At 37.8% G+C, this 14,558-nt stretch overlaps 1 protein-coding gene across 1 annotated transcript; it reads right to left on the bottom strand.

Moving 5' to 3' along the window:
* Positions 1-1,178: 1,178 nt before the first annotated feature.
* Positions 1,179-14,012, bottom strand: LOC139709470 (acetylcholinesterase-like). The gene is made up of 10 exons (XM_071621431.1): positions 13,851-14,012; positions 13,394-13,570; positions 11,807-11,966; positions 9,793-9,870; positions 8,859-8,977; positions 8,253-8,420; positions 6,320-6,765; positions 5,054-5,248; positions 2,545-2,726; positions 1,179-1,294 (listed from the first exon to the last, which is right to left on the bottom strand). The coding sequence occupies exons 1-10, from the start codon at positions 14,010-14,012 to the stop codon at positions 1,179-1,181; spliced, it is 1,803 nt and encodes a 600-aa protein (XP_071477532.1).
* Positions 14,013-14,558: the final 546 nt, after the last annotated feature.

Here is a 14,558-nt window from a genome sequence, read left to right as displayed (position 1 = left end):
AACGATTGATCATGGAAGATATTCACAAGGTGCAGCATTAGCTCATCATTAGTTCCAACATTCAGCCAGTGATACACAACTATCATGTTTACTTTCTATCCTAGAAACCTTTGAGACTTTCCTCTTTTACTTGTATATTTCATTTTTGTCTTTTACAGCCGGTCAGTAACACGGGAACTAAGAACGACATCATTCTGTACGCCTGCCAAAAATATTTCAAATTTCTAATAAAGGTTTAAGTAGAGACTAAAATTCTGAATTACAAATCTACACCAGACATCCTTTTTTTTTTAATTCAGCACTTCAAAACAAATACACTGTAATCTGATTTCAATATCTACCAACTAAACATGTCTGAAGAAAAAACCTTCAAATCACACAATGAGACTGACGCCTGTGTGATTACTTCGTGTTTAGTGTGATACATTCCATACTTGGATTCCAACAATGTTCACATCCCATGAAGTCGACACAGGGCGAATAAGGTTCATGAGATCGACACTATTGATAAAAACAGCCCACGATTTCGACGTTAAATCACGGGGCTTAATCATGTTAATGTGTCGACCTCGTAAGCCCTGTGGAACTCATGGGCTATATGACTCGTTGGCAGTATGATTCGTGGGTGTCGAACTCATGTCTCGTGGCGTGCACCCGTTTGATGCAATATCTCATTGAATTTTCCATTTACAGAAGCAACAAAAACCCAACATTAGTGCTTTGAAATAGATGTGAGTTAGAGATAAAAACAACCACTGTAAAAATTTGAATTTGTATAATCGATGTCAAGTATTCTTAAATACACAAAATATGAACAATAAATACGATAAGAATGTTTCCAGACTAAACCGTCTACTTTTAAGGTTGAATGAGAAGAATGCTGATATCTCCTTAGATTTTAGGCTTTATTGCAAAAATCTTATATGGTATAGGATGTATTGTGATACAACAGACCTACACATAATTATGCATCAAAAGTGATATCTTGAACGCTTTTTACAAATTGTTTTAAATCACCGCATGCTATCAAACATTAAACAGGAACTTTAAACCTTGCCCATCCTGTCTGATTCTTAACTTTTCATTTTCCTTTTGGGCCACTATTTAACCCAGTGACAGAGCCAGTAGTCTGATCAAACATTTTCTGGGCGGCCCAAGCCTCACTGGTCGCCAGTATTTCAATCACACGTGGTGCCATCCTTGTAATCTTCGAAAGCCCTCTGCCATTCCACCGTGTTGTCCTTCCAGTCATCATAGCTTTCCCGCCATTCTTTCTCGGTCTCGTCCATGTCGCCTGATTATTGAGATGAAATCGTTGATAGAATTATATGCTTTTTATATAAAGTGAGAATTAAATGAATCAGTAAAAATTAAATATTATCAACGACAAAAAAAAAAAGAGGAGAAAGGGAGAAGAAGAAAGGAAGAACAGGAGAATAAGAAGTTGAGAAGCGGCAGAGCTGATCAACGATATTGCACTCAAAATAGTGTTAAGATATCAGAAAGGATCACATTAAAACTCGAGGAGAGGGAAATTTCAGACTAGTTAAAAGTTTGTCTGGAAATAAAATGTCAAATGTAACAGGCATAACAGTGAAATCTTATAGGTCGAAATCGGATTAAATGTAAGAAAGTTGGGAAATGAATTTCCGTCGAAGTCATAAATTTTTGTGAACAAAAAGTTCTTGAACAGTATACTAGAGATGTCGTCGCCTCGCAAATTCTGGTTTGAAAAAAAAAAAACACCAATTCAAGTTTTCTTATTAAAAGTTTACAACATAATGCTTTTCCCGGTTGAAAAAAAAAATGATCAGTCAAACTCTCAGGATTATACACTGGGCATAGCTGCGCCTAAACGATTAAGTAGAAATTTCACAATCTTATTTTCTAACCCATGTAAGTTGTGTGGGATTATATCATGAATTCACATTTGTGTGCTTCATTGACTGGTCAAGAGCTATACCGAGAAAATAATCAAAACATCACAATTTCATAACTCCCTTCATTTTCATCCGATTCGGATCAAAATTTCATTATTGCACTAAACAACTTAACCTTTTTCAGGTATACCATTCAAATGATGTGGAATTTCATTTTAAGATGAGTGATTAGGAGAAGGCAGTAGAAAGTATAGCGAGTGCACTGAAATATTTCAGCTCAGTTTATCTTCTTTCCATGATACAAACTCGAAAGAAAAAACTTATCAGACAGAGCACAAATACGTAGAATGAAGTGGCAGATACATAAAAATGGTTTGCAATGATGATATACATTTAAAACTATACACGAACATTTTATCAAAAGTAGATGTGTAAATGTTTGTTTACAGGTAGGAAGAATAGTTATAAGAATTGCTTACTTTTCAGGACATTATTTTCATAAAGTATCGCATTTTCCTGTCATTACCATCATAAAAAAGATTACAATTACCAAATAGAAATTGTTGAAGCGGCTTTCACAAAGAGCAAAGTTATTTGATTGGATGACTGCCATTACAAAATGTATTCTGAAAAAAAAAATAAATCAAGGAAATCATGGCCTCACTCGTAAAGATCATGAGAGTAGGCATGTAGTGATTCCAGAAGCGACACCCTCTCGCTCTAGCGGCTCTTCCCTCTCCCAGTTCAAGGGATAACTCTTTGTGACTGAGCTCAGGGATGGTGTAGAGAGGCCAGAAATCTTCCCCGTCTCCTTGGGGAACGTCCTCACTGGGTCTGCTGGGATCTCTGCGTTCAATTATACGACAAAGAATCATGAGTCATATTTATTTCATTCTGAGTGCCGTTTGTCAAGAAAGAAATTCGAAATTAACACTTTTCATCATTGGGACCACTTAAGTTACTTATTTTTGAAAGTTTATGTACAAATCATAGCTTTTGTTCGTCTTCTATATGAAAATACATTTATGTCGAAAACTTATATGGATTACTGTATAGGGTCATACGTATAGCTAGCTCTAACGAAGAGCAAAATTGGGCGCCATATTATGTCCTTATCTATCTTCTTCATTTCTTTTGTCGATTCCTCGCGGTTCCTTGTGACATGACGGTTCAATACATACTTCTTGTCCAGAATAACGTCCCAATGGTTCTCCACCTCAAGTCTTGTGTCTTCTTCATATCTATTATGTCTCGGCTTGTCTCCCTCGGCATCTTTGCTCATACGATGGCGTCCATATAGCAATAATTGGGAGACGAGTATATCTTTTCTCCGAAAGCAGCACGTGTTCTGCTAGTTTCAGCCTTCGCAGGCTTATCTTATGAAAAGACTTTTGGTAGATGTCTATATAGTTCTGCATTGCTTATGTGATGATCTGCATCTACCTAGACACTGACGACTGCACAAACTATCCCATTTCTTGGTATGTTTGTTGGTTATTGTCCAAGTTTCGCATCCGTGGAGTAGTATTGATTCCATAGTAATAATTGCTTGGAAGAGATTGATTTTCTCTTTTTAATCATTCTGGATTTCTACACCTTCTTCATCTTGTCTAGAACTCTCCACGACTGTACCTATACACATATATCCGAACAGGAGATTTGGCCGGATATGGGAGACTCAATGTTCAATGCACGCAGCTGCCTTTAGATATCTAAGTTATTGAAGATAGCGTACTAAGACTCGATCTTTCTTTGCTGTCAGTGCAAAATTTGACGATCTGAATGCATGCTTTTTGGATTAAAATCAGATGTGAATGCATGTTTACTTAAATATGTTGCAAATTATATTTAAATAATGAGAGTTTGTGTAGGAATTACATTTTAGCTTGGAATCTCCCTTTCCCCCGTAATTACTAGATTAAAAAAAATCACGGCGAGTTCGCGTCCGGATAGTAGAGAGATCCTTATAAAGAGAGGCTGGATATGAGAGGTCGGACTGTATATTATATGATAACTTATGTAAATATATCTGAGTTTATAAAAATACCTTGACCCAATGGAGAAATCCTCAACTAAATTACAACAAAAGCCACTTGTTATCAAGGGCCAGTTGGACCTCGCTCCATCTGTTTCTGTTTCAAATGCTTGGAGTACTTTTAGCGATATTAACCCTTCCAGGACGGCCAAATACACAAAGGATCTAGATAATTAGAAAATTAGAACAGTTGGTGTGGTTCTGCTTGGAATTTTATATCATCCATTTTAGCACGACACCTGCCACTCGGTAACACCTGAGACACTGGGATTTGGTTATTTGACTAAATTCTCAGCAGGGAGCCAAGCTTTTAATTCTGCTTCTTTGGGACCATTTCAGTTTAATGATTACAATATGATAGGAGATCCATGTATACTCAATTTAGACCGAGTTTAGAAATTCCAAGTTCTACCACCAACTCCTTTAAGAGCCTATCTCACCGGAGGAAGCTTCGAAGCGACTGCCGGCTACTCGTGTGACTGAAAAGACTAAAGTTGAATGGCTCGTCCTCTCACTAATAAGGCGACTCTAGACCGATTTCGACACATATCCAAACGAAATGACAACTTATTCGCCCAGAAGTCCCAGAGAGGTATCCACAACGTCATACCGACGTCTCTGAAGCGTCTTCTCAGTAGCGGAGATGTATCCGAGACATCTCCGGTAGGTCACCAAAGGGTATCCGCAAGGTCGCAGAGACGTCTCGGAGAACTCGCTCACAAACTTAGTTTGAATTGGCCACATTGTAGGAAACGTCATGGAGACGTCGCGGACACGTCTCTAAACCATCTGGATCGTGGCTACTGATAAATGTCTGAAAAAGTCGAATATGTTCGCCTCTTTTGCGACTCCCTGGAGACCAGGCTAGTCCCAAGGAGACGTCACCGTGACGTCAAGGAGACGTCTCTGTCACCACTTAGCCACCAGTGAAACTCGAGTCGCCAGTATGCCGCCACCTAGTCTCCAAGCCAATGAGATACCTATTTTAGCCTACTTCTCATCATAAACCCCCACCTGTTAATTGCAATTGTATGTGTGAGTTATTGTTTTACTCATCTTTATACGGAGCCAAACCTAATGCAAATTGAATTATGACTTGAGAAAATATAAAATTGGGGAGATATGAACAAACGCTTACCCTGACTTTGCAAAGTTTGTCCAGAATTCCATGAACTTAACGGAGAGGGCGTTTTCTTCTGCGGTCATGTTGTGTGCTTTGATGTTGTACAGCTCATCAATAAAGGGCATCCCAAAGACAAAAGTCAAGTCTTCTGTATGGCCTGCTCCAAGCCACGGAGTGGAGGGGTAGATTTCTCCATACTGGAGATTGCTCCTAGCAATGAGTAGGTCATTAAAAGAAGTTCATATATTACAATGGATTAAAAGAGTGATTCACAATGACTGCAATTGAAGGGGTCGGTGCAATATAGGCTAACCCACAAAATGGTCATTTTGAGATAATCGCTGTTGAATGTTTGGAAAGTCCATACATTGTACATTAATAAAACATGAATGCATGCATTTTTTACCATCTTATTGGTTGAATTCAAATATGATATTATCACGGAGGTTAGAGTGAAGGATAAGGATCATGAAAATGCATGTAACTCAATTCTGACAGAAGTGTGGGTTAGCACTATATTGCACCGACCCCTTTAATTGATAAAAGGTCAGAAACAGCACAAAAAGGTAATACCCAATTTGCACGGTGATTATGTCGACATCTAGAAGAAAAAATATGTATACGATACCACGTTAACACTGGAAAATTTTCAAAAATACATGAAAATTAGAAGTATTTTTATCATTTTTATACACAACAGAATAGCAATTCCCTCCCAATCAACGTGGCATTTACTTTTGAACGAATATTTTTTTTTTTTATGAAGTAGTATGGCAGGGGTATTTCTAAAAGTATTCGCCAACATCTGTGTGAAAATAAGAGTGACCCGCTGAGTCAAGCATAGGTGAACACACATTAAAGAGAAAATGGCCACTTTTAAAATTTCACAAGAGTCTTGTTAGTGGTCTTTGAAACATTGTATTTCTGGTGAATGTGTAAGTGTTGTTGTTCTTTTATCCCCCGTTGTTAGACTACCTTATTCCATTATTATTGATAGTACATGTACATTTTTGTATCTATAATTGTTCCATCTTTGTATTGTGATCATTCTACCACAACACAACGACTCGCTCTTGTGTTTCAATACATGATCATTATCTTCTGTTAATAAACTGAATTGGTTTTACAGTTGCAGAAGGGTTAAACAAGGCCAGTTTCCCCTAGATCTGTTCAGAATTATCGTCCTATACTATCAAAAATACAGCAGGAGGGTAAAATGAGGACACACACACAAATCAGCCAACACGTTTTGACAAGAAAAGTAAGAACCGGACAGCATACTTTGTTGGCACGTGGGTCATGAAATATTTGTATACTGTCCCTCCAGCGTTTGCGTGTTTTCTGATTACGTAGTCCGTTGGGGCAGCGAAATCGAAGTCGGTTCCCAGATCGACCAGGGATGGAAAGTAATCCGCGCCCGGGTCGTCGGCGATGGTCCAGTCAATATACTCCTGGTTGATGGAATCCCCAAGGATATCATCGCTTAACCCGAAACTCCTGTAATAGTTTACGAAGAAGTCGAAAGTTGTACGGTTGATCACAGGCGGGATAGGGCTGCCGATATAATGGGGTAGAAAGGCCAAAGGAATCAAAGTACCTTCGTCTTTGTTGAACCCCGCGAGAAGCGGTACCTTCGCAAAGTCTCCCATCTCGTACAGGTTCTTTGGGGTGTCCTCCAGAAAGGTACCGTCAAGAGTAACTGGATAAGCGCCATCAAGATTATACAACTATATCAATCCATAAAGAGACAAGGGCAAAATGAGATTGTGAGAAAGTGAGATAATGCAGTAATGTTATTGTGACAAATGACAATACGTTATTGTAGATTCCAAGGCCACATTTTGAGGCATCATTTATTTTAAAGATATTATAGCTGTCCAACAATGATTGAAGCCATCTTTGCAAAGTTACCACACAACATTGTTGTAACTTTTTCATTCCTTCACGTTCTTTTCAATTTTCCCTGCACTTTAGAAGAACTTTATATGAACGTTTACAAGGTAGTCTGGGAATCACTTATATGATAATGATATCAAAACATAAAACAGCTAGATGTTTCGTACTGTATGTATATCATGTATAATCTTGACGTGTTTTCAAACGACTAAATAGGGTTCGGTGTATGAGAGATATGGCGATTTCGTGCAAACCTAGCCGTTTGCTTTTGTAGTGAAAGTATATCATTCTGTTGTATTTTTTTTTTGTACAATCTTCCAAATGATGTTATTCTATAGTAAATCAATGCATTGTATATCGTACGAAGATGATATTATGGTAGGAAATGTTTTAATCTATACAATGTTGCAATTCCTTTATCTATGAAGAAGATCACCACAATGCTCACACGTGATTGCATAATGACAGATGACTTTCGATTGCCACGCCAAGAATCAGATATAATTATTTGTTTTGTTCTGGAAAAATACCATCAATAGTAATATTTTGTGTTAAATCTACCTTTCTAAGAGTTGTAAAAAACATATTATGTTTTAATCATATTTAAAGATAAGCGTTCCGTTGAAATTGTATAATGCTGCATTTTCAATTAAAATTAGTTTTATTTTATAATCAATTACTTCATATACTATTAGTCAATTATTAAGTTTTTGTAGATAGCAACATGCTGGTAAATGAAATGAACGAAAAAAAAAAACCCAGAAGAACAGTAAATAATATCTTTAATTTCTTTTCATTTTATTTCCAACAACACAAAATATTTGCGTACACATAATTCCATAAAATCAGTACCATGTTGTTGCAAAAAGAAAAATGCTGTGAATTGTCAAACAAAAATTATGCCCTCCGTAATTATAGTTTATGAAGAAAAGCAATTTGTTTGCTAGTATCGAAAGCTTTATGGAAGGTCCATTTACAAAGCAAACATAATTTTTTTAAGAGTTTATTAATTCATCTTACAGTTTAGGAAAAGCAAAATCGGTAGAGAATTTGTTTTCCTGAAGTAAAATTGATTTGGGTTAAGAATCTTATTTCATGAAAAAAATAAAATCCCTAGAATTTTACATAGAGTTTGGAATATGGTTCAAATGGATGGAAAACAGAAATCGGACAATAATTTGTAAGTGTGGAATAGGATCATCCTTATTATGAACTGGAATTCCCTGCGCAAATCACAATACATCTGGACAATATCGAGTGGAGAGTGAGGAGTTGAAATATATTCTAAAGGTGAAACTTTTTCTTTACGAGAGTGTACCTCATTGGCTTTCATCCTTAGTTCGTCAGCTTCTTGGAGTTTGAGGCAGGCAACCAAAACTTCGGAGGTGGACGTATCGCACCCGAAGGCGACCCCCAAACCTTGGGACAGCCTCCTTTCCCTTTCTGGATCGTGCTTAAAGGCCCAAGGACTGAAGGCACTGCCGCTCTGTTTCAGTAATAAACGTAAAACAGTCCACATGATTTTCATCTGACTCATGACCTCACTTTTGTATCAATGGAACAGGTACAGAAACTTTGATTCCGCTGATACACAGTTGTCTGTATCCCATACCATGATTCTAATCTGAATACGTAACGCCCTCATAGTGTTGAACACTGTCATTACTGGTATTTTTTATACATTCATTTAAGCATGAAAACACATACAATCACGAGTATATACGCACATATAAATAAAGGCACATACACGCACACGAGCACATAACATGTATGTGCATGTATTGCTTCTTTGAGGAAAAGAATCTAATCGACTTATTACGCCTTATTGTCTACTACCTATAACTATTGGTGGTCAATGAGATAGAGATAGCCTGTTTGCTGTGACAAATGTTGTTAAAATGCTGTTGCGACCAACAGCGCTCACCTGTAACATCGCTTTATTGAAGAAGCCCCGGCTGAGTTTGGAAAGGAGGTGGAAATTGACGCTCGCCGACCCGGCGCTTTCCCCGAAAATCGTGATGTCATCTTTGTCACCATCAAAGGCTTGAAAAGGATTAAAGAGTGAAGGTGATTTTTCATGACTGATGTAGTGAGGCTTTGGTGAGTGTACATGCGCGCAGGTTTCGGGATAGTGATTCATAGCATCGGTTTAAAACAGAAAGCCACTTCATTTTCACATTTGTTTTGTCACATGGAATAAAAATCATACAAATCGGGGGTGGGGGGGGGGGGGGGGGGGGGGGGGGGTGGCAGACCACCTCAATGATTACTCACTGGCCATGAATAAAAGTTGTGTCTGAAATTACTAGCTCAAGTGAAATTATTTTCCGAACAAAGACAGCTAATTTCAGGATGAAGTGTTAAGTATAGGCTCCGTACAATTCTAATGATTCTGGACAAAGAACATCGCCATGACCGGCCTCTAATGCCTGCGACTTGGCTATCCTGCTCACTTAATTTTCTTTCCCGAGACACAGAAGTTAACTTTCCGTTTTCCAATAAAGAGAAATATAAAATATTAGTATTATCCTTCCTTGCTTTTTGATCGCACAATTCAGCAAAGTAGAGGTATTAATCGTTGTTTTTCTTGTATGATTATACACATGGCGACAAAGCGGAGATATGCGGAATTGACGTGCCGTTCATGTTAAGATAGGCCTACTTACTTCGAAAGTCCAATGAGTCAGCTGCATATAGATGACGTATTGTATTTAAGTGGTTGCAACCTATGAATTTTCCGTTTCGCTCAAATTTTCTCTGACACATGTTAACGAGCTGAGACACCTGTCTATCACATGGGATATCTCTTCTTAGTATTATCTCTTTTAGGGTGAATTTTCTTCGATATTAGTCCTTACCTTCGATGTTGTTATAAACCCATTCCAGTGCAGCGACCTGATCCAGCATACCATAGTTTCCTGGTGCCACATCGTCCTCTGGAGAAAGAAAGACAGAAAAAAAGAAGGAAAGAGAGAGAGAGAGAGAGAGAGAGAGCAACAGAGAGAAAGAGAAAGCGAATCAGTGGCAGAGAGAAGTGAAGAGAAAAGGGGGATGACACAAGTAGAGAAATCGAATGAAAAAAGGGGACAAGATGGTGGATACCTCCTTAAATTCACTATACCTAGCAGCTTTGAATAGGTGCTGACAAACACTAACGTATAGATATACAGTATAATAATTATGACCTTTACCCTTTAGTCTACAGTGACTAGGGAGTGCTGGCAGATCCCTATTGTAGGTATTTTTTCCAGCGGATTCAAAAAACTTGTATCAAAGAATCATAATACAGCTGAGTCTTTTGAGGTTTGAAAAAACACCCAAACAAACATCATACCACTTTGTGGTTATGACAAAAGAGGTTGATAATCTCAAAGCATTTAATATTTGACTAGTTCTGGAATGTATATACTTTATGTGTTGCTTGTATAAGTCATGGTAATGTTTTTCGGTCTCTGTGTACAGGATGTTCTATCTTTTCAAACACCTAAAAATGAACCACTGCAGACACTGTGGCCACAATAAGTGGTTTCCCATTTTTCCTCGACCAGAAACTGTGACTCTACACATTTGCATTTTACTTTTCTACCTTCGCAATACTCAACTAACTGGCTATGTCGTATAAGTGTACAGTAATTGTATATTATGTTATCTTTTTATGTGTCTACAATGTGTGTATCTTGTATTGTACAGTTAGTGGGTACACTGTATGTGTAGGGCCTCTGAGAATAACAGTGTTTGTAGCCAAAGATAGAGCTCCCCTACTGAAACAAAACAAATTAATAAATTGCTAGATAAATAGATTGATAAAAAAATACGTACATTCCTTTCCCTTTTCCCTTCTTTCCAGTGTAACATTCCCTTTGATAATTCCAAAATGTTACTTGCTTGAATAGTGCAGGCTTTAATCTACTACATTATTCGTATTGTATGCATACGTTTAGTATTTTGTCATGAGCAATCACTACCGACAAACTGATTCTAACACAAGCTTTATAGTTTGTTTGTTTTTTATGTGTTATTTTTCACAAGCTATGTTTATCATCATGTCATGACAGTTCGAACCCTACAGATGACATTTTGTTACTTCCCGACGGGAAGCAGATTCCCTACGCCACCCTTTTAATCAACATCTTCCTTTTCACCCCTCGTGTACTAGATATGAAATGGAAGTATATTGATTAATGGTGGTAAAGAAAAACCAAGAAGAAGCAAAATAATATAGAAATACTACTTTGTACAAGAAGAAGTACAGTACTTACTTTGTAGTTTTTATATATCCTGAAACATGATTCGGTGTTTGTTTTTCTATTGAGAGCCGTTTAACTTGCTCATGCTTATTTGCTGTCTTCACTCGCGATGATAAGAGAGAACAATAGCTTAGGCAAAGGGCACACTCGTGAATGTGATGATAAGAGATGGGAACAAAAATTACAAAGAGTTTATAGGTTCGTTTTGAAATCATGATATTTAGGACTATTTGACCGCATGATCCCTAAATGATTAACAATATTAATCATTAAGCCTGATTAATTATGTAGTCAAAAAATTAAAACATGCATGATTAGGTCTACGCGAAATAACAGGCAGAAAAAGAAAAATCACATGGACAAAGTGTATCGACAAAGACTAAAAATAACTGCAAGTTCATTTATTTGGCTTCATTCCAAAGTTGATAGATAGGACCATCGACAAAACACCTTCACAGAAAATTCAGTTGAAATTGATTTGTTTTACAGGTTTGAAAACAGTGAGAAAATGTGCAGATACTAGTAAAACTTTACCATTCTTTAGCATAATCATGAAAGATATTGACACTAATCCACTTGCTATATTAGCGCCAAAATACGCCGCCAAAAATTGTAAAGGGCGTACCTGTTGAAAATTGCGCGAAGACACCTAAGCGATAGTTCAGGGTCACGACTATGACGTCACCAACCGTGACCAATGGGATACCCCAGTATTCATACGTCATTGCCGTTCCACCACTGAAACCTCCCCCATGAATCCATACCATCACAGGAATGCCAGGTTGCTGCAAGGTAAAAAAAAGTACATGTTAATATATATATATATATATATATATATATATGTACACATATATATATATATATATATATATATATATATATATATAGGCATATATATATATATATATATATTTATATATATATATATATATTCACAAGCAGGTTAGTTTTGAAATCCGTCCGACCAGGAGCAGACGTATTCCCTTGTGTGTATGTTCTGCTTCAGAAACGGATTTTATTCTAACATCACATCGCATCCTGGTCGCTGATGAAGAATGCGATGACTAACCTGTTTGGTGTCTTGTTTCTAAAACATGCGCTTTCCTCGCCAGGATAAAGCGTTTTAATGCCATATTGGGTTTTAATCTCATATATATATATATATATATATATATATATATATATAATGATCAGCTGTCACACACGCCAACAATAAAAATGTGCATAATGAACATTTTTTTTTCACCATTTTCAGCATTAACTTATTGCTTTTAATAACCGGTCATGCATGATATCATAGTAACCCCGAGTGGAATTGCCATATCTAATCTATAGAATGTCACGATTTTTCGTTAATATGTAATCTAGAAGGAAGCGATAATGATTCAATTGTTGTCCATTTATCTATATTGATACCAACACAAACTATGCATAGTTCCTCATATTAAACCATTATATCATGGAGGAGAATATGGGGGGGGGGGGGGGTCAATGTTCATCCGCGCCTTTTTCTGACACAATGATTTATCTTTGTGTTTGTTTTAATTAATCAAGATTGAATGAATATGAATATGATTAGCGTATCCGCAACATGAAAACAAGTTGATGGTGGGAATCTACCATGACTTAAAGGCAAAACATTCAAAATCTAAAACACAGATGTTAAAGGGGAAAGGCTTTTTAGACACTTATACGCACACACAAATCAGTCATCGGTTAATTTCACACCATGTTTTGTTTAAAGAGTCAATTAACAATAGAGAAAATTGTCTTTGCCTCTTCAGTTTTTGGTTGTCTTTCTTTGTACGAAGATTGCCATTAATATACAGAGTATTGACAACTGGGCCTAATAGCCCACCTGCTGAGTTTGAGTTCCGATTGTTTCTAATTGTTGACTTGTTGATATTATGGAATTGTTATACCGGTTTGCTGGAGCACGGGTTATATCTAAAAGGTTAAAGACGTGAAAGAAAAAAAGGACCAAAGAAAGAAAGACCATACTATCCTATCCTGGTATCGTTCCCAAATGTTGGGAAAGATGGTCTTGCTGTGTCCCGTCCTTCCCGTCCTTCTCCCGATCCGGTAAAGGCAAAATCTGACTTTTGCAAGTCATTCCCTCTGATACACACACACAAATGATGTGTGTGTGTGTGTGTGTGTGTGTGTGTGCGTGCGTGTGTGCGTGTGTGTGTTTGTGTGTGTGTTTAATTACCCGTTGACTGGGAGCATAGATGTTCAAGTACAGGCAGTCCTCTGACATATCGGGGTAAAACTCCGCGAGATCTTGAACGCAGGCCGCTGAGAACTCGGTAGCATTCCTTTCGCCTGTCCATGCAGCCTTTGGTTGTGGCGGGGAAAATCGATCGGGAGGCTCGGCAAAGGGCACTCCCTACAAGCGACATAAACGAACAACTTGATCAACGTTCATATCATTTGTGAAGACCACAAAAAGGAGTAAATACTATCACTCCGCATGCTTTCGCTATTTACACTCAACTGCTTTGAATAACTTTTCTTTATTTATATATTATTGTCAATTCTTTAATATATTATACATATATATATATATGATATATATATATATATATATATATATATATATATATACAGTGCTTTGTAAGGAATGCAAAAACTGGAAAAAAGGTAGTTGTCGGTTCATAATGACTTACCAGAAACACGTCAACATCGCGCGTCTTATTGATGAACGTGTCTTCGCTGAAGTGGACAGTCTTTCCGACGAGGATTCCCTCATTGACTGTCACTCGAGGATTTTGTGCATCCACCACCTCGAAGACAGTAAAAACTGCCAGGGTAATGAGAAATGTCTTCATTGTAAAACCCTATCCCGGTTCTCTTACTACAGTCGTTTTATGGCTGTATACCATTCGCATTAGGCAATTATAGTGCGGGCAAGGTCGTGCACGCACAAACTCTAAGAGATGTGTATGTGTGTTTAGTTACCCGTTGACGAGGGGCATAGATGTTCAATTACAGGCAGTCCGCTGACGCATCGGGTGTGTGCATCACATCGCACTGAAGCAGGGCCAGCTCCGTTCTTCGCTTCAATAGACAAAAGTCACGATTGTTATGCAAAGACGGAACATTGATCCTTAGAACATACACCCCTGGTCTTTATAAGGCACCGGCACATCTTTCCGGGTAAGCTACGCGGGCTTGTCGTGAGTAGGGATTTTCCAGCACGCAGGAGAATTTTCTACTGGCAAACAAGGATGTTGGCGAGTTCCAAACTTGCGTCTTACTGCTAGAGGCGTGCCATTTACCTGCTACTTGCGTGTATTCCGTGTGACCTAGGTCAGAGCTTTGAAGCTGATCCATTTTCAGCTACGAGCGACATACGGGGACTGCGAATTAGTACT

The sequence above is a fragment of the Diadema antillarum genome, unplaced genomic scaffold (assembly GCF_040938485.1).
Source record: "Diadema antillarum isolate AM-2024a unplaced genomic scaffold, OU_Dant_1.0 seq00001437_RagTag, whole genome shotgun sequence".
Lineage (NCBI taxonomy): Eukaryota > Metazoa > Echinodermata > Echinoidea > Diadematoida > Diadematidae > Diadema > Diadema antillarum.
The sequence above is the reverse complement of the archived record's forward strand: the minus strand, read 5'-3'. Positions and strand labels throughout refer to the sequence as shown.